The 22658-nt window shown below is 39.7% G+C and overlaps 1 protein-coding gene across 1 annotated transcript in view; it reads left to right on the forward strand.

Moving 5' to 3' along the window:
• The window catches only part of LOC117816029 (RNA-binding motif, single-stranded-interacting protein 2-like), a 41934-nt gene extending 23445 nt beyond the window's left edge, over positions 1-18489 (forward strand). Inside the window, exons 3-14 of the mRNA XM_034688108.1 lie at positions 4421-4479; positions 5218-5309; positions 8816-8973; positions 9080-9159; positions 9287-9396; positions 9602-9645; positions 9856-9949; positions 11491-11541; positions 11852-11962; positions 12128-12208; positions 17056-17143; positions 18303-18489. Of these exons, the coding sequence (XP_034543999.1) occupies positions 4421-4479; positions 5218-5309; positions 8816-8973; positions 9080-9159; positions 9287-9396; positions 9602-9645; positions 9856-9949; positions 11491-11541; positions 11852-11962; positions 12128-12208; positions 17056-17136 (961 nt within the window). The 3' untranslated portion in view covers positions 17137-17143; positions 18303-18489. The remainder of the gene's footprint in view (positions 1-4420; positions 4480-5217; positions 5310-8815; positions 8974-9079; positions 9160-9286; positions 9397-9601; positions 9646-9855; positions 9950-11490; positions 11542-11851; positions 11963-12127; positions 12209-17055; positions 17144-18302) is intronic.
• Positions 18490-22658: the final 4169 nt, after the last annotated feature.

Raw genomic sequence — 22658 nt, forward strand, 5'->3', positions numbered from 1 at the left:
AGGGGCCAGAGAAGGGTTCAGTGCGTTGCCTTTTCATGTCCTGATCTAACCTTCCACTTTCTGTGAGGCAGACTTGGCTCCGACAGCTGTGAACGTACACACCCCTAGACAAACAGCCTAGCCTCTATATTATGTCAGCTTTACAAACACACGTACACACGCACACATACACACGTACACACAGAGATAAAAACCCAGTCGTAAAGCTCCCAAACTGGTTTTGGCAGGTCAGTGCTGTGCTGTATGTCAGAGACAGGATTTTTTGAACTTTCGCCATGCATCCGTCGTCTCCATGGGGCAGCAACAGGTACAACACAACTCCTGTAACCATCCCTAGCAGCAGCTAATGAGATCTGACTTAATTATATGAACAACACAGCCCCTCCCTGATTAATATTTGCTTTCCATTCTCAATTCTGACCCTACAAAAGGAAGCTTCTTAATCCACAGAGCAAATTGACATAGCTCGCATCTGATAATTGTGTTAATATTTGAGGATTGGTGTGTTGCACAGGCACACATTGTCAAAGCTGGAACAATCAAAGAAAATCTGAAAACAGTTGGTATGTGAACTGATTACCAGGATTAACAGAGAAGTCTTTGTGGAGAGGAGCTGGAGACTTCAGGGGTGGGTGGGAGGGCTACCCTTGAAAAGGAAACTTAAATGAGTGGGAAAAGAGTAGCACGGCATGCTGGGAAAGAATGTCAGAAAGCCGTATATGGGTCAGAAGTGTCTTTTGAATCCCTGTTTGCTTCACAGTGTGGTGGGCTGATTTGCTGCAGAGGGTATGAGGCAAACGAAGGGTCACACTACCTTCTGACCTTTGACTCGCCTGGAGACTGTTTGGGAACACATCAAACAGCTTTTGATTCATCATTGTCATGCTTTTAAAGGAAGCACAAGGTTATCAATATGACATTTTTCCCTCTTATCTGTCAACCTCTGTGGCCAGAAAGAATGTTTCTAATGTATGATGACTTCCTTTTTTGACTCTCTCTCTCACTCTCTCTCTAAATATATCTTTATAGGATCTATTGGTATTGGAGTAGGGATGAGTATATTGAAATAGGGATTAGAAGAGACCTATTTGACAACCATTTGGATAGTCCCCTCTAAAGGCTGGTTTATACTTCTGCGTTGACCCACATGGGCGTGAGCACTGCATTCTTGTGTGTCAATGTGTCCGTGTCGCGCAGCAATACTCCGCCAAAACACTTGAGGGCAGTGTGGTCTCTCTGATAGTCAGGTCGCCTGTTTCCGGTCCCGCTAAATATTCTGCTTGCTTTTTCGCAGCGTATTATGTTAATTTAGTGCCCAGACATGTTGCTGTTTATCACAGACCACACCCATAGACTGTATAAATAATGGACGTAGTATCCGTGACGTCACCCATCTGTTCCTGAGCGCTGTTTTGGCATATCGGAAATGCAGAACTTAACCAGGCAGAGTGTGACGTAAAGAGGCGGAGTTAGAGCCTCCTAGCCAACAGCTATGTGTTCCCGTCCGGGAGTCAAGTCAGTCATGTCCTTATTTGGGCAAAAACTCGTAATCTTAATATCTTCTGAACCGTTGCGTTAGAAAAAAGATTCACCCCCCGTACAGTGTGTGCCGATAGAGAAATTAGCTACGTAGAGCCAAGCTGTTTTTTGAACCAGGCTGTAAACATGTTTATTAATGCTGCAAAGATCGTCTTTGTTGAATTGGTGTCTATGTGGTTTCTGGTGTTTCTGCAGCCAGCCTCAAGCGGAGTCTCAATGAACCGCAGTTTATAACACTTCCACATGGGCTTCATAGTTTGAGACTGGAGGTTGCCGCTTGACCACACCACAGGGAAGAATAGACAGGAGACGTTGGCGGAGATTAAATGCATGGCCAATGAAGTGCTGTAAATACAGGAAATACAATGCCGTCCAGTGGACCAATCACAGGGATTGCGATGGGCGTTGATTTGACACAGTTACATTTTTGGAGGAAGTGCCCATCGGCTACGTGCGTAGGCCTCTGCTACCCAGACCTACGCACGAAGGCTACGACGTCGATTTGACACAAAAATATAAACCCCAATGTTGACAATTAATCAAGTATTGAGTAATTGAATGTTAGGAACATGCTCGAACATGCCTTTTTTAAAAAATTTTCATCAGGTAGAAATAAACAACCTATGGTCTGATACTAGTATGTTATATTTGATATTACACTATCAGGATGGTGTCGTTTCAATCATGTGTTAATGCAAACCAACTGGCCTAAGGTGTTGCTTAGTGCTTGCTAGTTTTACCTCAGTTTAGCTTTTTTATATTATAAGAGTTCCTCACAGAACTCGTCAAGGGCTGCATCATGTTTTTAATGGGTGATAAGTTGGGACTGCAAGCAGGTCAAATAGTCAGATGAACTATTTTATTCTTTATAATAACCACTATTTGAGTATTTAAAAACAAGACCAATCATTAGATTTGAGTGTTAAGAAAACATACAAGACACAAACTCATAATCACCTGTATTCCACAAACACTTTTCTATTTCACTTGCAGTGTGTGTTTATAGCCATCAATTTGGAATAAGTCAGTAGTAATAAAATATATTGTCTGTGTTGCTTTTTTCATCTTCTTTATTATCAGACTACATTTAGTAATAAGTCTTGGAGGAGGGAAGGAACTCAAATTTGTCCAAGGGCTCTGTTTGTGTGTGTGTGTGTGTGTGTGTGTGTGTGTGTGTGTGTGTGTGTGTGTGTGTGTGTGTGTGTGTGTGTGTGTGTGTGTGTGTGTGTGTGTTTATATGATTGTTCACAGAACAAAGTCTACCATAACAGAGCATCCCACGGCTTAATATTATTAAAGGTCAATTCCTGAAGATGAACAGCCAAACAGTGAAACTTTGGAAGCTGGGACAGAACTTTTCAATTATTTTATGCCTAATATGAAAGTAAACACTTCCTTTTGACATGGGAGAAAATGTTGAAACTACAAGCATCAAGACATTTCCTACAGTTTCTTATAAAATTAAGCCGCAACTTTTGTGTGCTGGATAATAAAAAGTCTTACTATGAATTGAACAAACTCTATGTATCAAGTTTGTGTGTATGTTCTTGCCTAATGACTACTCTGCAGCTCTGAGATGACAGTGGGAAACTATAAACATAGCCTATGCAAAGGTCATGCAGCTATTTGGCAACGGATGATGAATCATTAATTCCTACAGTGAGGAAGCTCCCTTTATAATGTATCTAACCTTCATGCCATAATTCAATGATAATCAGGATCAATGACTCCTGTGTGTTTTCTCAGCAGTGTATAATCAGTAAATTTTTCAGATTAAGAGGGATTGATCTACAGTTTTTATTCCACATAAAGATGCACTGTTTGTTTCTGTCTCTGAGTCCTTTAAAAAGCTTAGAGGACAATTGAGCTGAAAAACTTTAGTCTGATGCAAGTTGTGTTCTCTGTATGACCGTCTAGTCTCATCTGAGTCATCTGGGCAAATGTCCACTAGAACTAGGTGGGAGTGTAGGACCCAGCGGCGGCCTGTGATGTGAGGGTGGAAAAACAGAGCGAGGGAGAGGGAGGTGGTGGGAAGGAAGGCGAACCAGAGGGGTGAAGCATCAGGTTACAGTGTACATTCCGCCCAGACGCCATGTCGCCCAAACAGAAGAGCACCAGCCGCCCTCGCTGGCTGAATCCACCAGACATTACTGTAGCACATGCACAGCCATATTACACTTTCATCCATTAGTCTCTGAATATTACATAACACTCTATGTTTATTTCCTCAAGCATGATTTCCATACCATGAATATTTTATGATTCTGAATCAATCCATGAATTGATTTTTCTTCTACCGATTGGTTTTTAGCATGTTTATTTTTTCAATAGTTGGCTGAAATACCAAGTCCAGACACAAGCTACTGTTTCATACAGTATTTGACTTACTCATGTGTAGTGAAGCGTATCAAGCAAACTGTCAGTTCCCTTGTAATGCGAAAAAATCTATTTGCGAGTCAGACATTTCTAGTGACAACACCTAAAAGCTTTGTTTGAACCAAAAATACCCCAGAGCTGAGCTGTATTTAGTAGGGACGTGTGTGTTTGTGTCGTTGTCTGGTTGTGTGTGCGGTGCAGTTCGGCTTGGGACAAATTGTTTTTGGCCCTCAGGTGCTGTCTCCTGTCACGAATAGCTGCACAGCAGTCTGCACTGGCAGACAAAGACTAGAAGGGAGGAGGCGGACAAAGTTTTCAGTGACACTTGATTGACACAATTGATTGCACGAAAGAGCTTCCATTCATGTTTACACCTGTAGTCATGCAGCCGGAGGAAGTGTGACAGGATTGGTATGCGTATGGTTGGAACAGATTCCTCTGTTAGGCTCACAGTCACCTTGTCTGTCACTGATCCTGTTTTCTCTATTCCTTTCTGTCCCTGCAGGTATGGCAAGATTGTGTCAACTAAGGCCATCTTGGATAAAACCACCAACAAATGTAAAGGTAAGTTGCTTTGTTTTAACTCTGTTTGGAAATTCATGCTAGCTTGTACTCCTGCTTTCAGGCTACGTGGTGAGCTAAATGAAGCTTTGCTTTAGCTGAACCATAGACTGTAAAAAAAATGGATGCCCGATCGCTCAGCTGGAAGTGAGGCTTCTACAAAAACTTCTCCCCCTAGTGGCTGGCTGTAGTATAGGTCAAAAACTCTGTCTCCCCCATTTATTTGAATGTGGTCAAACTTTGAAAAATAAATACACGTTGTACGAATGTTTCTCACATCCGTATGCTGTGTTGATATGTAGTTATTATTTGACTGTTTTGTGTTCAAGGCCTCTTTTTTCTGAAAAGTTTCTTTTCGTTAGTTATTTGAGGTTAAAAAAACGGGTTTTACTTCCGGATTCACTTTGATTGACAGCTGCCGTAGAGGGAAACTCCATAGGATCTCAGGACGGTACGCTGTAGGGCGGAGCTAGTTACCGTGGCAACACAGAAATTCTGTACTGCGCAGACTCTGGCTGCAGAAAAATGTACAAGATGGCAGTGTTGTAGATATTTTGGCTTCAAAACTGTTCAATGGGAAAAGGCGGAGCGACGCTGTCCATTTTATATACAGTCTATGAGCTGAACAGACAGATATGACAGTAGTAATGATACATTTTTTCCAGCTTTGCAATAAAGGACATAACTTCAAGGACTAATGAACATCACTGCAATTTTGATACATCTGTTTTTCTTCTACAGGCTATGGCTTTGTGGACTTTGACAGTCCTGCAGCAGCACAGAAAGCTGTTACAGCCCTGAAGTCCAGCGGGGTCCAGGCTCAGATGGCGAAAGTAAGAATAAGACAACTCACGTTTAGCTATAACCACTACAGCTTTGACCCCAGAATGAACCGATCATCCTTGCGGTTAGACTGGCCAAAATTCACCTTATGATGTCATCCCTGCTGGTCATTCTCTGAAACAACACCCTCTAAACAGCCATCTGCTAAACTTTCACCCACCCATAAGATGTAGCCCCTATCTGCAAAAGTATACACTCGCCCTCTGTCATGTCATAAGGTGCATTTCGACCAAGAGCTCTGGGGTCTTTTAGCTCCCAGAACTACTTTCCCCAGGACTAAAAGGTTCCTGTGCCCCCAATTATTGTCTGAGTTTCGACTGTGGGCTGAAGTCCTGGGTAGATTGTGCAAATCAGGCCAGTGACGTATGGAAAAAAAAATGATATTAAATAATATTTTGAAATATTAATAAAAAACTAAACTAGTATGCATTCCCAGGAACTCCCTCTGTGTTTCAACAACTGTGTAAACTCCACAAACACTGTAACGTTCAACTGAAAGTCCCAGGACCTTTGAAAAGTACTACCCCCCAAGCAGGGGCTTTTCAGGGGGGAGATTATCTACCCCTGAACGGAATTGAGACCCTGGTTCCTCCGGTCAAAACACATGTAGTTCAGGGGTAAAGTCCCTAGTTCCAGGGTAAAGTTCCTGCGGTCGAAAAACGCCTAAAAAGGAACTGTTGCATGGAGTGACCTGATTGGCAGCAAATGTCCTGTTGGTAAGCGTTCAAGCTAAACTCAGGTGGGCGTGTCTCTGGACATACTTCATTACTTGACTCTACCAATAATGCACAGTGTAAGAAGTTTGTCTTGACGCACCCAGGACTTTTCTTAATCAGTTTTTGTCATCGCCCCTCTCTTTCTTTGTCAGTCCAGTAATTTCTTTCTTTCATCTTCATGCTATTTCCTTTTTTTTCCTCGCCACTCTCTTTCTCCGCTCTCCCTCACCCCCGCTCCGCCCTTGTCTCTGTGCTTGTGTGTGTTGCTAACCTGCTCCTGTCGTAGTGCTTGTTCTGAGCCCTTTGTCCAAGTGTCTGCAGTCAAAGCAGTTCTTGTCGGCCCATTAAGCTGATCCCCCCAGCTCTCAGGCTCCCCATTGAGAGAGCCCAGGGGAGGGTGCCACTACACCCACTGTCAATGGGACCGGCACAATGGGCTGGCATTGTCCATCGTCTGGGCCCAGGCCTGGGGCTGACACCAGCACTTAATACACTCCGCCCTGGTGTCCCTGCCCCCCCCCCATCCCCCCTTGTCGTGCACCCAAACAGACCCACTGCAATGTAACACCAGGGTCTCCCTCAGCCCAGCTCTGGAAAAGTGTAACAGATCCATGCTGCCAGCTGATCTGAACCAGTCCAGTGCAACTAAACCCGGAGTCTAAGTTCACTGCAGCTACTCTGTCAGAGTGCCACACAGCCCTGTGTATCTCAATACCTGACACATGTAACTGGACACCAAGACTTGACTCACCCAGACAGCATGTGCTCAGTCAGAGGTGTTGGTAGCCACAATAAAACCTAAATATACACCACTGCTTCAGAGTCACTGGGTTACATCAGGTCAGAAAAAAACAAACCTGCAGTCTAAATCAGTTCAATATCAAACCCTTAAGGGCAGTTTCACCTGTTTGTGCCATCACCATGGCTGGTGCACACTGTTATTCACAAACACAACAAGCCACACCTCATACTTGATATCCTCAGAGTATGCTTGGTCCCTGAACGCGCCATCCCGGCCCCCGGGCTGCGGGCCCACAGGCGCAGCGTGCATAAGGGGCAGGGGAACCATGGCAGACTTAAAAATAGATCCCTTTCTTACTTGCCAGCACCTCCCTGTTCAAGCTCATACATCAGCTTGCACGCAAAGCTCAATACTCAGAAAATGTACAGAGAGAGACACACCTTAACAGACAAGGCTCACCTAGGGCTGGGCACAAAAAAATGCACGGATGGCTCAGCACACCTCATTCACATGTGCCTGGCTTCAATCCAACAGTACTTTCATATTTGCACCAGGGTGGATATTTGTTTGAGTATGATATTGGATGTAGTGTGTGCAAGCAAAGGCAGGGGTTAAATATAAGGATAAAAAGGTCCTTTGTTATTAAGACTTGAACTCTTTTAATCTCATCTGCAGTGTGCCACTGTGTTACATAATAGTCTTGTTGCCGCACCCAGAGTGACGACAATCAGAAAATAGGTTACCTCTTCGCCAGGTGGCTTGAAGCTCAGGACAGAGGCCACTCGTTCAGGCAGTAATCATCAACAATGATAGATGTCGACAAACTTTAATACCATTCATTCCCTCACTTTTTTTCCCGGATCTATAAACTCACTTTAAATCTGTCAGATCTGTTTTCTGTGCTGCACCAGCATCTGGATATTGACAGTGTGATGTGTGGCTCAGACTTGTTCAAAAGCTCAACCTTTTTGTTGTTGTATTCACTCAGCCGGCTGCAGAGCTATGTGATAGCACTGTGTTAAAAAAAAGAGAACAAAATGTGAAATGAAAGAGATAAAAGATATTTTGATGAAAGAGAAGAGCCCTTTTAATCAGCAAGCACTCATTTATCCGCTTTTCCTTCTTTGCTTTTTTTCTGTCATCCTCCTCTTTCATTACCCAAATTACTCAAGACTCCCACCACTTCCTATCATGTCAGTTCCCTCTTTCTGTACAAAATATCAGTCTTTTGAGCTACTCACTTCTCCCACCCTCCCTCGTCTCTATGCTCTTCCTTTGCTCACTTGTTTTCCCTTCCCCTCTTTTTAGCCCAGCCTCTTTTCTCCTTGTTGCCAGGCTCCTGTTGCTCTCTGTACTCTTTAACTTCATGCCTGGCTTCCTGTCTGCTCCAGTACAGTCACACAAGGTTTCACTGTCAAGCCAGTGCCGCAAAATAAGTCTCTGAATAATCTCTTTCCACTCTCATTTTCTTGAAGGTATCAGGCTCTCTTAATTAGACGAGCCTCATCAGAAACATGCAACTTAATCTTTACAGACAAATTCATACTTGCACGTGTCAGTAAATTCATGTGTCTGTAGATTACAAAAATAAGTCCTAGTTGAAGTACTACAGGATGACAGATTATTCAGGGTTTCGGTTTATTTGTCAGGCACTAATTACCTAAAAACATTTCATCCATATCGTGTCCTATTAAAAATTATGCCTGACATGCTGCACGGATATGATGAAGCATTAATGTGCTGGGAGTGATGGCAGGTGTTGATGGAAGACAGGTCACACTGCAGCCTACACAGGAATTTCTGCAGTGTGAAAAAGATTTTGAAAGTGACAAGAAAATGTTCCATTAGCAAATGCAAATGCATTTGCAGAGATGTTTGAAATTGTTCTGCTAAAATTAAAGCCAAATTAAATACTTTGGGCTCACATCCTCCAGCGAGATACCTGAATACAGCTACCTATGCATCAACACATATTGGCCTTTCATTAAAGTAAAATAATCATTTCTTAAACATACTTTAATGTCTACTTACTTTACAGCAACAAGAGCAGGACCCCACCAACCTCTACATCTCCAACCTGCCAGTATCTATGGATGAGCAGGAGCTGGAAAGCATGCTCAAATCCTTTGGCCAGGTCATCTCCACACGTATCCTGAGGGATGCGAATGGGACCAGCCGTGGTGTGGGATTTGCCAGGTAAGGCTCGAAAGCGTTGACACTACACACAACACCATGGTGGTGTAGGTTGATAAATGTGTGCCACAGATTCAATAATAAAAGATTGAATGTCACTGTTTTTCAGAATGGAGTCCACAGAGAAGTGCGAGGCCATAATTCAGCATTTCAACGGCAAATTCATCAAGACTCCACCAGGAGTGCCTGGTGCGTGGAATGTTTGTTTTGTATTAAAGGAACCTGATATTGTTGCTGGATGTGTCTGTGCTGTGTTTTCTGTTCCCTGCTGTGATCATTGAATCCCCTCTTCTTGTTTGATCCGTTGTTTTCACAGTGCCCACAGAGCCCTTATTATGTAAGTTTGCAGACGGAGGTCAGAAGAAGAGGCAGAACCAGGGGAAGTACCTGCAGAATGGAAGGCCCTGGGCTAGAGACGGTGATACTGTAAGTTGGCCAGCACACGCTCATAATTCTCAAAGTGAAACTCATGTGTTCACTTGTTAAGTTTCTTCTTGTAAAAGAAAGGAAGAACTGGTTCAAAAGTTTCCAATATGATCAATCTGACTGTGCTAGCTGACTGTTTCAGCTCAAACTGCACCGGTGTTTGCATGACCTCACTGGTTGTGAATCCTGTGTATTGTTTTCCTAGGGAGGAATGACGCTTGCGTATGACCCCACAGCCTTACAAAATGGGTGAGTGGTATGCACACACTGACTGAAAACAGTCCCAACCCTCCAGGAAAGTGAGTGTAGTATTCAAACTGTGGTGCAGTGCTGCCCTCTGCTGTTTGTTGCAGGAACACAAACATGTTGTTAATGTAGCTGGACAAATACTGCAGATTGTTGTCATGGTGAGGTTGCTTAAAGGTTTCTTTTCTGACTTTGACTCTGTCTGTTTGCCAGCTTCTACTCCTCACCCTACAGTCTGGCTCCAAACAGAATGATCGCCCAGACTTCACTTTCCCCCTACATGCATTCTCCTGTTTCCTCCTACCAGGTGGGGCTTTTTTTTCTATTTATAATTTAAACATATCTATTTTCAAGCATTACAGATTTTCTAATTTTCCCTATTGTCACAAATCAAATTTTTCTGATGCTTTCTGTGCCAAATCACTCAATACATCCATGTAATTTAGACTCACTGAAGGGGTTGTTACACAGAAATGAAACAAACTGAAATTCATACTGAAACTTAAAACTAACCTAACAAAGCAAAAAATGAAATCAGATAAAGGGCTGACTATTTCCAAACGTCACTTTTTTTGTTCCTGGTATTGCTGCTATCAGGTTAGATTACAACAAAGGGATATACAGCAGCAAACAAAGTTCGTTTGTTTACGTATTTCTTGGCATAGCTTCATAGTGAGTATCTCATTAGCCAGTTAAAAAGGTTCTGGAGACTTTCCTAGAAATCACAACACACATGTACCACTCTGTATCAGAAAAGAGATAAGATGTACTGCTCTGCCCAAAGGGGCTGCCAAAATCAACACAAAATAAAACATACTCACAGCTGCTTTAAGCTATTACACACGTGTTATTAGATAAGGGAATCACTCCTGTTTCTGCTACTTCTCAAGACATCTATTTAAATAATTTCATAATTAGGGTTTCAAGGGTCTGTGAAAGCAACAGATGAATATGTAGAAATTTAGGATGTGATTTAGAGCAGCCGTGGCTCAGTGGTAGTTGTTTTACTATCAGAAGGTTGGAGGTCTGATTACCAGCTCCCACATTCTGAACCCGTTGGTCTCAGAACCTTTGGCTTCAATGTGTGAGTAGGATTACCGTATTGGCTCAGATATAAGACAGGCCTTTTCCCCTCAGAATACATTTGGAAAAAAAGGGGGATAATCTTATACTCAGGGTCTGGAAATCAAATGCCAATGTGAAGTGAGTGTTCCTCTCAAGGCTGAAGCCAGCAGTCAGTCACTGCCATGCCAGGAAAATGAAAAATGGAGCGACACAGTGATCATTCGTTACAAAGTGGCTCAGAAGTAGGCCAAGTTATTCATCAACTTTTTTCATCAACCGATTTTAAGATAATGGTTATTAATGCAGCTGAGAAATCAAACAACTGTCATGCGGCCAAGAAATACAGTGTTAAAGAGGGTAATTTCCAAAGATGGCAAACCCATTTTTTACAATGTCTGTATCACTTAAAAGCAGAACAAATGTATCCCCATTACCATACCATCATTATCTGATAGATTGCAGGTTATCTTATTTTTGTGGTATTAAAATGTCAATACTATAAATGCTTCAATAACACAGATCATCAAATGTTATTTCATTTAAATTGGAAGATTTAATTGAAAATGGTTTTAAGAGATTTTAAAGATGTTGTAAACAACCAACCTTTTTCTGTTCAATGTGTTTCCATTAGCACTATTTTAAATTAAAGTTGCTTTCATTCTAAAAATATGATTTGATCTTCAAATGGGCCAATGTAGGATGTGATTTAAAAGGGCTTTGAGTGGTCTTGAAACTAGAGAACTGCTACACAAGTTCAGTCCATTGACCATTTTTGTTCTGTAGGTACACAGCCCGTCCTGGATGCACCATCAGTCATACCTCATGCAGCCAGCTGTGAGTATTCCTCCCTCACGACTCCCATTTACAAGCATCCACTGCATGTGCCTGGCTGGACTGAACAGATATGACATAGTTGAAAAGCTACATGTAAAACAACCAAGATGCATTTAAAACAGATGGAATTCAGGTGCTAAAAAAAAAGCATTGGCAGGCTAAGCTAAAGTGCCAGTATTGTTCCAGTTCCTGAAGTTTGACCCTATGATCCAACATTTTCATATACCTTTGTAATATATATGGATATTAACACCTCTATAATCCCACTGGTAATCAAACTTTGTTTATGTGTGTTTTTATGCACTCACAGGGTACAGTTCTTACCCCAACAATGGATCACGCCATGTCCATCCAGCCCACATCTATGATGGGACCTCTAACCCAGCAGCTGAGCCACCTTTCTCTGGGCAGCACAGGCACAGTCAGTACCAATTACACACTCACAAAGACACACACACACACACACACATACATTGCAAAAGGCAGAAAACTGTCCCAGTAGCTAACTGTCCTGAAACACACAAGATCGATTACTGTTGTCAAATTCCACACACAATTTGTTTTCTCCTCTCTGCCTTCCCCACAGTATATTCCGGCCAACACATCTATGCAGGGGACCTACCTCCCCCAGTACACCCCAGTGCCTCCCTCCAGTGTCCCAGTCGAGGTATGAAGTTAGCCTCAACCTCAGCTGCTTACATTAAGTATATGTGATCATCCAAACTCTCACAAGGCTGTATTTACTAAACCTTAAGGCATCTGTATGCTTTAAAAAAATCTGCTGCTTTTAGCACATCTGGTCTCACTGGTATGTATTTTCAAAAGTGGCGGACTGAGGCATGAAAGTGAGGAAGGGAGATGATAATTCAAACTGACTGACTTACTAAGCTGGTCAGTGTTGAAGTGCACTGAAGATGTGTATTCTACTTTATGATGAAAGAAAAAGGCAATCTGGAATTAAATGTTTCTACAAGTACAAAAATAAATTCATCAGAGATTTTTGAAGTCAGAAAGACCCTCGAAAGGACAGATTCAGACCGAGTATAAAACTAATGGTTATTTTCTCTTTTTGTTCTGTTTAAATCAATGTACTGGACATTTAATGCCTACTCATAGTTTAAAGGTTTCAATGCATCTTTCACAATGGCATCAGTGAAATGTTAATCATATGGAAAATGTAATGACTCACTGATATGTCAGTGGATTTATTGAATTTTGGTGCAGAGATGAAAATTGACCTTTTCTACAATGATTGTGCATAAATTCTTCTGATATTACCCTGCACAGGAAAGTCAGAAAGCCTTCTTCTTAAAAAAAAATCTCTAATAAAGAATATATATAATTAAGGGATGCATGATGTTTTCAGCATCATTTTTGTATCAGGGGACAAGCTTCAACATGCCCGCTGAATGAAAGTATTTTGGAGCGTCAGAAACTACAAATTTTATTAAGAACCATCATCCCAAAAAGCATCAAGCGCCTCTACTTGATTCATTCATAAAAGCTAAGACGTATAGCAGCGATCATCCAGAGGTAATGACGCTCAACAAAATAAGCATTGATGTCATTGCTTTCAATGACCAACCATTTAGCATTGTGGAAAATGCAGATTTTCGTATGCTAATGATGTACTTGGAGCCTTACTGTCCTCTGCCTTCCCAATATAACTAAACAGATGTAGCCTGAACTGAACTGCAAAGCTTCATCTTCTGTCACATAGAGAAGCTCCTCTCTAATGCAACTCATATTGATTCAACCGCGGACATTTGGTCATCGAGTTTAAGTCAAGTTAGCATGTTGAGCCTTACTGTCCAGTTGATGAGAATTTGAAATCCACGGATAAATTTTTGTTTTTAATAACTGAATGTCTAGATATGAGAAATAACAGATTTATAATTTAAGATTGAATCAAATGTTTTTGGTCTTGTTTCTAAAACAAGACTGTCAAAATAAGAGTAAAAGGCAAATTAAGGTACAGGAAAGTCTATATATCGGTAACAGTATCGACCTAAATGAGTTTGAAAATATCAGCAATAGGATATTGGCAATATCCAATATCGTGCTTCTTTAATAACATAATAATGCTCTTTCAACCAGTTTCAGTGTAAAGCACTGTCTCTAAAGTTTTAGCACCCTCTGCTGGACAACCTTTCTCAAAAACCATTGAGCATACATCTAAAACATAATAGCATTAGTGGCATAACAGTAATGAAGCCCTGATCAATTTCTTTTCACAGATTCTACATAAAACTGTTGAATCTGTACACATAGGACAGGACTTAGGTATGGGAAGTGTTCTAGTTTCTTTTTGTAGCACAATTGTAGTCTAAGAAATATTGATCAATCACATATTAGCAGGCCTTTATTAAGCAGGCAAGATAGTCAGTCAGACCGCAGTGGTATGTAATCCGTAATGACATCCAGGCTCTCATCGGAGGTAATCTGATTTCGGCAAACTAAAGACCTGTTTATCTCGAGAAAAACTGTTTCTTTTTCTGGCTATAGCACCAAAGTAAGACAAAGTAAAGCATCAGTGTAACTTCTATTTACAAGGGCACTGATACTTAACAAACAGAGGACATATCTGAAGGGGAAGATTTTGCTATGCTTTGATCTAAACACACTCAAATTCCCCTTCAGTTGCGAACTGGACTGTAAATAACAGCGCACAAAGGAGGAAGTCTCGGCTTGAAGTCACTAACCACTAGCTAAACAGGAAATACCATGAACTTTGGGTATATATCAATGTCAGATGATAACTGATGGGTTCCAAGATTTCAACCAGAATCAAACAACTTCAATTATTCCAGGTTGAAATCCCTTTATTCAAGTTACTTTGGGACATAATATCAGCATGGACATATAATATAAGTAGAAAATTTGTAAAATATTTCAATTAAATATACAATACAAAATATAGAGTGAATAGTGATAAAATTGTAGCTTTGAGTACAAAGAGTATAAATGTGCATCCAATGAAAAAGAAAAAGTTTATAAATGGGATCTGTAAGGTGGTTTAAATATAAATGCTGGAGTAGTTTTGCTTAATTGAACTACTGCACAGAGACAGTTGGAATAATAAAAAGTGTCTGACCTTCAGAAAGAGGAGTTGAAAAGTTTGATTGCTGCATAAAGGAATGACTTCCTGTGGCACTCTGTGGTGCATCTCTGGGGAGTAAGTGCTACTTTACCAGCACAGTATGTAGTGGGTGGGAGACGTCAGAGGTGACATTTAACTTGGACAGTGGCCATTGTCACTGGCCGTGCAAATCAGTTTTTTTTGGGTGTGATGGTGTCAACTGCCTAATAAGCCCAAATAAGTGAATGACTGTACTCTTTGGTACGTTATAATGGGCTTTTTGTCCTTGTTTTTTGGGATTCAGTTGTTGTAATGCACCCTGAGTATCTTGTTTTAGCAACAGTTTGCCAGAGCAATCTGTAAACTTTAGTTTTATGAAGATGTTGTAAAACTAGAGCTAGTAACATTATCATGCTGTGCTGTAGAACTTACTGATATGCAATGTTAAATGCAGGTCAGTTCCCTTTTTCCACCATCCAAAGACTCAGTCTATTTTTCAGAGCTTTATCAGACCCTGGCCGAGCACTCCGCAGGGTAGCGTCTGAGCCTGCGGGAGGCCTGAGTCATTTTGAAAGGTGGAGCTTGTTGACAGTGAAGGGAGCCAGCTGGGTGAGCAAAACAATGAATGAGAAACAGATCAGGTTTATGAATAGAAAGAGGAACAGACGTGGTGTACCAGGGACCGGATGTCATTGGTTGAATGAGTTAAAGAGAAAAGTATGTAAAAGGAGGGTGGAAGTAGAGTGAAGGGGGAAGTGAACTTCAGCCACTCTTTGATAATAAAAAAAATGCCTCGTAGTACGTATATCCTGTTGTTGATTTAACTGATTAGTCATGCTAATGTTTGGCTTGGAGGGAAGTGAGAAAATTCAGGCTGTTTTTTTCTTTATTTTGACGAAAACCTGTTCATTACTCACATATAGGCAACTTTTATCAAGTAGTCCAACCTGTAGAACTAGAAAGGTTGCATTTCCTTACTGCAAATGCGTTGAAATGCTTAAGCTGAAGGCTGAAAGCTGTGAAACACAGCTGATCATGTGGAAATGTGAAATGAAGAAAAAACCTACAGAAGTTATAAAGAGCGGAATAAGTAAAAGGGTCTTAAACATTTGAAGAAGTGTAAGTAGTTGAAGTATTTGAAGTAGTGTAAGTAGTTGCAGTATTTGAAGTTGTTCAAGTATTTGAAGTAGTGGAAGTATTTCAAGTTGTTGAAGTAGTTGAAGTAGTGGAAGTAGTTCAAGTAATTGAATTAGTGGATGTATTTGAAGTAGTTCAAGTAATTGAAGTTGTGGAAGTATTTGAAGTATTTATTTGAAGTTGTGGAAGTAGTTGAAGTAGTTTAAGTATTTGAAGTAGGTGTAGTAGTGGAAGAAGTTGGAGTGGTAGAATAATTTGAAGTAGTGGAAGTATTTTAAGCAGTGGAAGTATTTGAAGTAGTTCAAGTATTCTGAGTAGTTCAAGTATTTGAAGCAGTGGAATCAGTTGAAGTCATGGAAGTATTTGAAGTAGTTGAAGTGTTGGAAGTATTTGAAGTAGTTGAAGTAGTGGAAGTAGTTGAAGTATTTGAAGTATTTGAAGTATTTGAAGTAGCTGAAGTATTTGAAGTAGCTGAAGTAGCTGAAGTAGTGGAAGTAGTTGAAGTTGTGAAAGTAGTGGAAGTAGTTGAAGTAGCTGAAGTATTTGAAGTAGCTGAAGTAGCTGAAGTAGTGGAAGTAGTTGAAGTTGTGAAAGTAGTGGAAGTAGTCGAAGTAGCTGAAGTAGTGGAAATAGTTGAAGTAGTTTAAGTAAGGTACAATATTTTGCTATGGTTACCTCTTTGACAGAAGCAGGAGAAGCAGGAGAAGACAACGTTTTTGTGTCTTATTTGTGTATGTGAAGTGAAATTTGTGTATTTATTGTCCATTTTTCCAGAGGGCATGTCACATTGTTTTCCCAGCCTGCCCACTCTAAGATTTGAACCTCCCAGTGTGCTCACCAGTGTTCTGTCCAACACACACCAATGTAAACTGAGAGAAGAGCAGTAATTTGATGAATTTTTGAACTGTGAAATCTCAAAAACTGTGAATTATAGCAAAAAGTGAAACATGTGTAGATAGCCAAAAGTCTTGTGAACAGTTTAAAGTGTGAATGGAGTCTATAAGTGAAAGTATGCTGAAGCTATTAGCTGTAGAAGTTGAATACATTTAAGTGGATTTGAAGATTCCGCCCATCTGTTTCAATATTTAAAAAAAAATTAAATAAAGATGCATAATTCAAAAAATGTAAGGGGTGTAAATGTGAAAAGTAATACCCCGCATGAGCTGAGGGAGCTGAATAGTTTAAAAGTTGAACGGCGAAAATCGGACAAAATTTGAAGGCTGTGAAAATTGGCAAATATGCACAGAAGAAAAATAATAAAGTAGAAGAACAGAATAAAACGTCTTTTTTCCTTTTAGGAGAATGGTGGTCAACAGCAACAGGTTGCCATGGAGACCCCAACCGAACACACAAACTACTCATACCAACACAACAAGTGAAACTAAGGTAGGACAGTGGAAGTTTCTCTGACGTCTTTTGGAAATCAACAATCATTGTCATACATATAAAACCAAATTAAAAACAAAGTTATCAGTCAGGAATAGACTGTACTCTTTGTATTATTGTTAAAAATTACCATTGTCAGGCAGAAACCTTGTATCTCCATATTTTATCTTTTACATTTTGTTTTCATCAATCAATGCTATTGATCTTCCTCTATGTCTGTTAGAAGGGTTTCAAAAATATAACAAATGGAACTATTAAAACAAAAGCTTGTGGTGGAATCTTATGCAGTGCTAAGTTACGTGAAAAAAATAGTTTATGGAAAAGTAGTGGTTTTGGAGACTCAAGATTTCTGCCCAACAGTGACAAATTCAGACAGTCATGGTAATCCACAGGAAAATGGTACAGTTATTCATTAATTATTTAATACTGGACTGTTTATGTTATTATACCATATTTACCCAAACATTTGTGCAAAGTAGCACAGGAAGTAGGACAAGTTACCTGACAACTGAGGCGAAGTTATGGTCCCTTTTAGAAAGAAAGTTATGAATGCAGAAGAGACATTAAATAACTATCAAACAGCCAAAAGACATGGTGTCACTAAGTATAAGGTAACGAGCAAGATTACATCTTCTTAAAATGTACGTTATAAAAATTAGCCCATTACCAGACCTGCTGTCCAATAAATTTCATTTTTATGGTATTTAAATAACAATGCCATAAGTGATTCATTTAGACAAGTGGCCATATTCAATTTCATTTAAATGTGACAACTTAATTCTAAAAGATACATATCTAATGCTTATTGTTTTCAAGTCTTCCATGGCTGCTCTTTTACAGGACAGTCACTAACAGATTGATTTAAAAAATATCTTTAGCATGCAAGTGATGGATCATTTCCTAAGACATTAACAGTTCATGCTGTCATTGTGTAGTTGAAAAGTGCCTTTATTCATGTGTTTTATTGCACAGTCAGATGATTCCAGTTTCTTTAGTTGTTTTAGAATTTCAAAGAATGATTTGTGATTTATTTTAAGTGTGTAGAAGAAAAAAAGGCTTCTGTGTGGTCCATATGTATGTGAACACTAACTAATGAACTAATGAAGCCCATTCAGTGTGTATCAGTACTGAGCTTTGTTTGTGTTTTCATGTTTTGTAGCTCCCAGCAGGGTGGGGAGGGGGGGCAAGGGCCTGAGATGAATCCAACCAAACAGGATTCAGCTGGAAAAGATCTGTGCTCCATCACCAAGCATCCCAGACTTGAACATGGATAACAAAAGGAACATGCGTGTGTGTGTGTGTGTGTGTGTGTGTGTGTGTGTCTGTGTGTGCGTGTGTTTGTTTGTCTCTCTGTGTGTGTGTGTGTGTGTGTGTGTGTGTGTGTGTGTGTGTGTGTGTGTGTGTGTGTGTGTGTGTGTGTGTGTGTGTGTGTGTGTGAGTGTATGTCAGTTTATTTTATTTTTTTTAAGAAAGAGGACGACACTCAAGTCATTGGACTTTCCTGCTCAAATCCTCAAGAGTTGATCAACCAAAGGTTGGGGGTCTTCCTCACAGAAGCTAAGATCTATTTTGATAACTGAAAAAGGAACAACAAGAAGCTGAAAAAGAAAAAAAAATTTAAGAGGAGGAAAAGACAAAGAGCATTATTTTTGTGCACGTAATATAACAAATCCTTATTTTTTAAAAAGCATTCTGGACGTTTCAGGGTGATTCAAGGAAGATTCGAAACACAATGTGTCTTTTATTTTTTTTGTAAAATATGCAAACTTTCATTTTTTATTTCCTGATGTCTGATGTTTGATGTTCTTTTTGCAGCAGCAAGAATTTGTACAGATTTAGGAACTTAAACTCACATTGTTGGTCTGATGTGTCGAGTCATTAACCGTTTAAAGCTACTTCTTCCTGTAACTGCTGCAGAGATTTCTACTCATGCACAGATGATATTAACATTGTTTATAGTTTAGACAAATTATTTTTTGTTACGTTCAACCATTCTTCCATAAGTGAACAAAAGACAATCAATTATTTCTATTTATATTGAATTATAGTTCTATTTTTTAGAGTTTGTAGATCATTCAAACGTACATTTATAAAAAGAAGTTATTTAATACTTTAGTCTTTAAAGACAAGATGAAATGGACATTACTGAACTATACCCAACATAAATGATTACCTATTGTATTTGGCTTGTGAAATGACATCAAAGGGACACTTGTTCATTCTAACAGTCGTCCTGTTTTGCATTGTTGCATCCGTGTCCATGAGAAGTGGTTTTAAGCGGTTTTGTTGTGGCAAACCTTCAGGTATCATTAAATTCACCCTCTGCCGTAGGAATAAAGAGAATGTGCTTCAGATTTGATTTGTTACTGAGAGATTATGTGTACAAAGAGCAATGCAGTTACTAAATTAAGACGTAGTTTAGCAGAAGCAATGAGGGAAATCAAATAGAGGACTTGATCCCTGAGAATAGTTTGTTTAAAGGAAAGGGAGTTGTCTTTTTTTTTTCAATGCTGCTGTTGTCACCTGAGTTTGATTCTCTGTCAGTGATTTTTAGTTTGTAGAAAGTTCAATGTTCGGTTTTTATTTTCTTTTGTCTGTCACTTGAAAATCTTTTGAGCTAATTTGCCTTATTTTGATGAATTTATCTTTGAAGTAGATTGGAGTTTAGCTGTAGAGTTTAGCTTTTTGTAGACTAGATGTTATAGTTCTTTTCCCCACTGAGGATTGACGCTGTTTTCTTGTGCACATCGATTTTTCTCTTGTTTTGTTTTCACACAAATTTCCATTCTTAACCTTGTGTCATCTGTCCTCATACTGTGTCGGGCCTGTTCTTAGAAAGCCTTTGGGCGTGGTGGGTTGAACAAACGATGACTTCTGTTAGTGCTTATCCAAAAGATTCATACTGATGCTGCATCTGTGTTGTGGCTCTAACGCAGGACTTCCACCAGATCCGTGTCCGGTCCGTCTATGATCCGCTGCGGTCCGGCTCCGTGCGCTCTCATCCATTAACACCCACAGGTTGTGTTTTCGTAACGCAGCACAGAGCAGGACCGCCGGACAGCTGGAGTCATGTGACTGGGGTTTTCTCGTGGTAATCACTGAATCAAGGATTCACCTCCTTCTCTCCTCATCCATGTTGTCTTTATCGTCCTCTGAAAACCTCTGACCTGCTGACTCCAGGCCTGCCTCCACTCTAAATTACTTTGATCTGACAATAACACAGAGTGTTTTATTCTGAAAATTAACCAGGTTTTTATTTGGTTTTGGTGCCTGACTTCCTGTCCTGCTCCATCTGCTCTGTGGTGATTGATGCATTGTGCTCCGGCATCCGGCATCCAGTCTTGCGTATCTGATCCGTTAAGTTCCGACCTGCCGGGTCAGAAACGCAGCAGGAACCCAACAGAGCGGATCCAGTGGAAGTTAACACATTGACTAGAATAGAAACCTATCAGATCTGGTGCTGTGACGGATCAGAGACGGACCGGACACGGGTCTGGTGGAATTTGGCCTTAAGAGGCTTTGCATGTATAAGCCCCGCTATGTTTCAACAGTACATCCAAATATGTTGAACTTTAATTTATACAGACATCATAAACTGTAGATATGTAGATACGAGAAATCATGGTTTTACAAAAGGACTGCTCACTAGACCATGGAAGTGCCATTAAAGACGATTCTTATAGCCTTTAGTGAGACAGCTTGTCTGAATGAATTTGTGAGTGATCTAAAATTCTGCAAAAACTATTTGAAGCTAAGCCTTAATGTTTTCTCTCTGGATGAACTGCCTCGTCTCTCATAGGATCGATACTAAGTTGTATATACTATGGAAATGGCAACAGGCCATCAAGTTCATGGTCATCAGTAGAGTTAGCTGTAGGGTCGCTGGAGGCTTTTGCTTCCTGCTCCTTAACCATCAATGTTTGAAACACAGAGCATGAAAGTCTTTCTCAAAGCTCACAGTTTGATGATTCTGTTTTTGTCTTCATATTTTTCCTCACATGTTTTGCTGTGTGTATATCTGTTAGTCATTTCCACAACCAAAGATGTCACGCCACCCATCATCTTAGCTCTCTGTCACCGGTCCAAAATGCTATTTTCTGGTTCTAATGGTTGGTAACGACAAAACACACAAACTATTCCACATTATGACTACATTTGTTTTTCACTCTTTGGCACTGGGATATGTACAAGACACATAATAAAATATTTTGAACATTTCAAGAAACAGTCTGGTTTTGACTAAATGTGATAATTTCACATTTACAGTTTCCCTCAGTATACGTCATGGATAAAGTGAGTGCATGTAAACGCACTCATTACAGATTTTATTGGCTTCTGCAGACACCCACAAGGAATACAGAACAGTTTTCAGACACGAGAGCTAATTTTGTAAATAGTCTTTTTTTCTCTCTCTCTCCTTTCACTTCCTCTTCACACCATTGTGTTCGTTTCTTCATGTGTGTATTTGTGATTTTGTTTTTTTATGATTTAAAGCCTGTCCAGAAAACACAGTGATAAGCAAGTTGTTCAGATTCAGTGCACCATGAAGGAAAATGTCATGGATATTGTTTGTATGTTCAGATAAATGATATTCCATGTATTAGCCATCACTTTTAATACAAAAAAACAGGATTTTGAAACTATGAAATGACCACTTTTTACAATGCCGTGTTTATTTATTTTGTGTTTTTTTTAAGAGGTTATATTAAAGCAAATTTTGATGCTCCAAATTGAGTTTGCATTAGAAAAATCATTAAATATTGAAATTGATTAAAATTTTAGGACTTCTCAGATCAATTGTGTGCAATGTAGACCACACACACTATTTTAAAGAATTAAAAAAAAATCAGTTTGCACTTATTTGTCCAGTCCACTCTTATTTGAATTGCGCTCTTTGTCAGTAATGTCCATTTAATGGCTTATTTCATAGATTCAAAATGTTTTGCTGCTAAAACAGGATTTCCAAGCAGGCATTTAGATGTTGCCCAATCTGGATTTTCAAAATGTGCCCATTTATTTAGACTATCCTTCAGTTGATTTCGTTAATAGAATCATGACACTAATGTACAGAAAAGGTTTTCAATATCGTGAATTGGATGTTTAAAAATTGTTTTAGAACTAATAAAAAGTAAAAAATGTTGTCTTAAGGTGACATTGTTGAAGAAGAAATAAAAAATCGTCTTCTCTCCACATTGTTTAAATCAAGTTTGTGTGATTTAAAGACATTTTGGGAATCCTGCGGGCTCATCTCACTCCCTGCTTGTGAACAGTTTTCTTATTTATACAAGAACTCATTTTGTACAGTTTTGTTAGAGGAAAGAGGTTTTGATATTTGGTTATTTTGCAAAGCCACATGGCTACTTTTGTCTTCCTGTGCCAGAGATGCTAAATTGTCTGTAACTTGTGTTTTTTTTATTGATTGAAATAAGATTTTCTTTCTTCTTGGATTTCTCTTTGAATTTGAATATGTCAATTTTTTCTTTTTTTTAATAAAAGCCTTGTTTCAATGAGCGAG

This window comes from Notolabrus celidotus, chromosome 1 (genome assembly GCF_009762535.1).
Source record: "Notolabrus celidotus isolate fNotCel1 chromosome 1, fNotCel1.pri, whole genome shotgun sequence".
In the NCBI taxonomy this organism is placed as follows: Eukaryota; Metazoa; Chordata; class Actinopteri; order Labriformes; family Labridae; genus Notolabrus; species Notolabrus celidotus.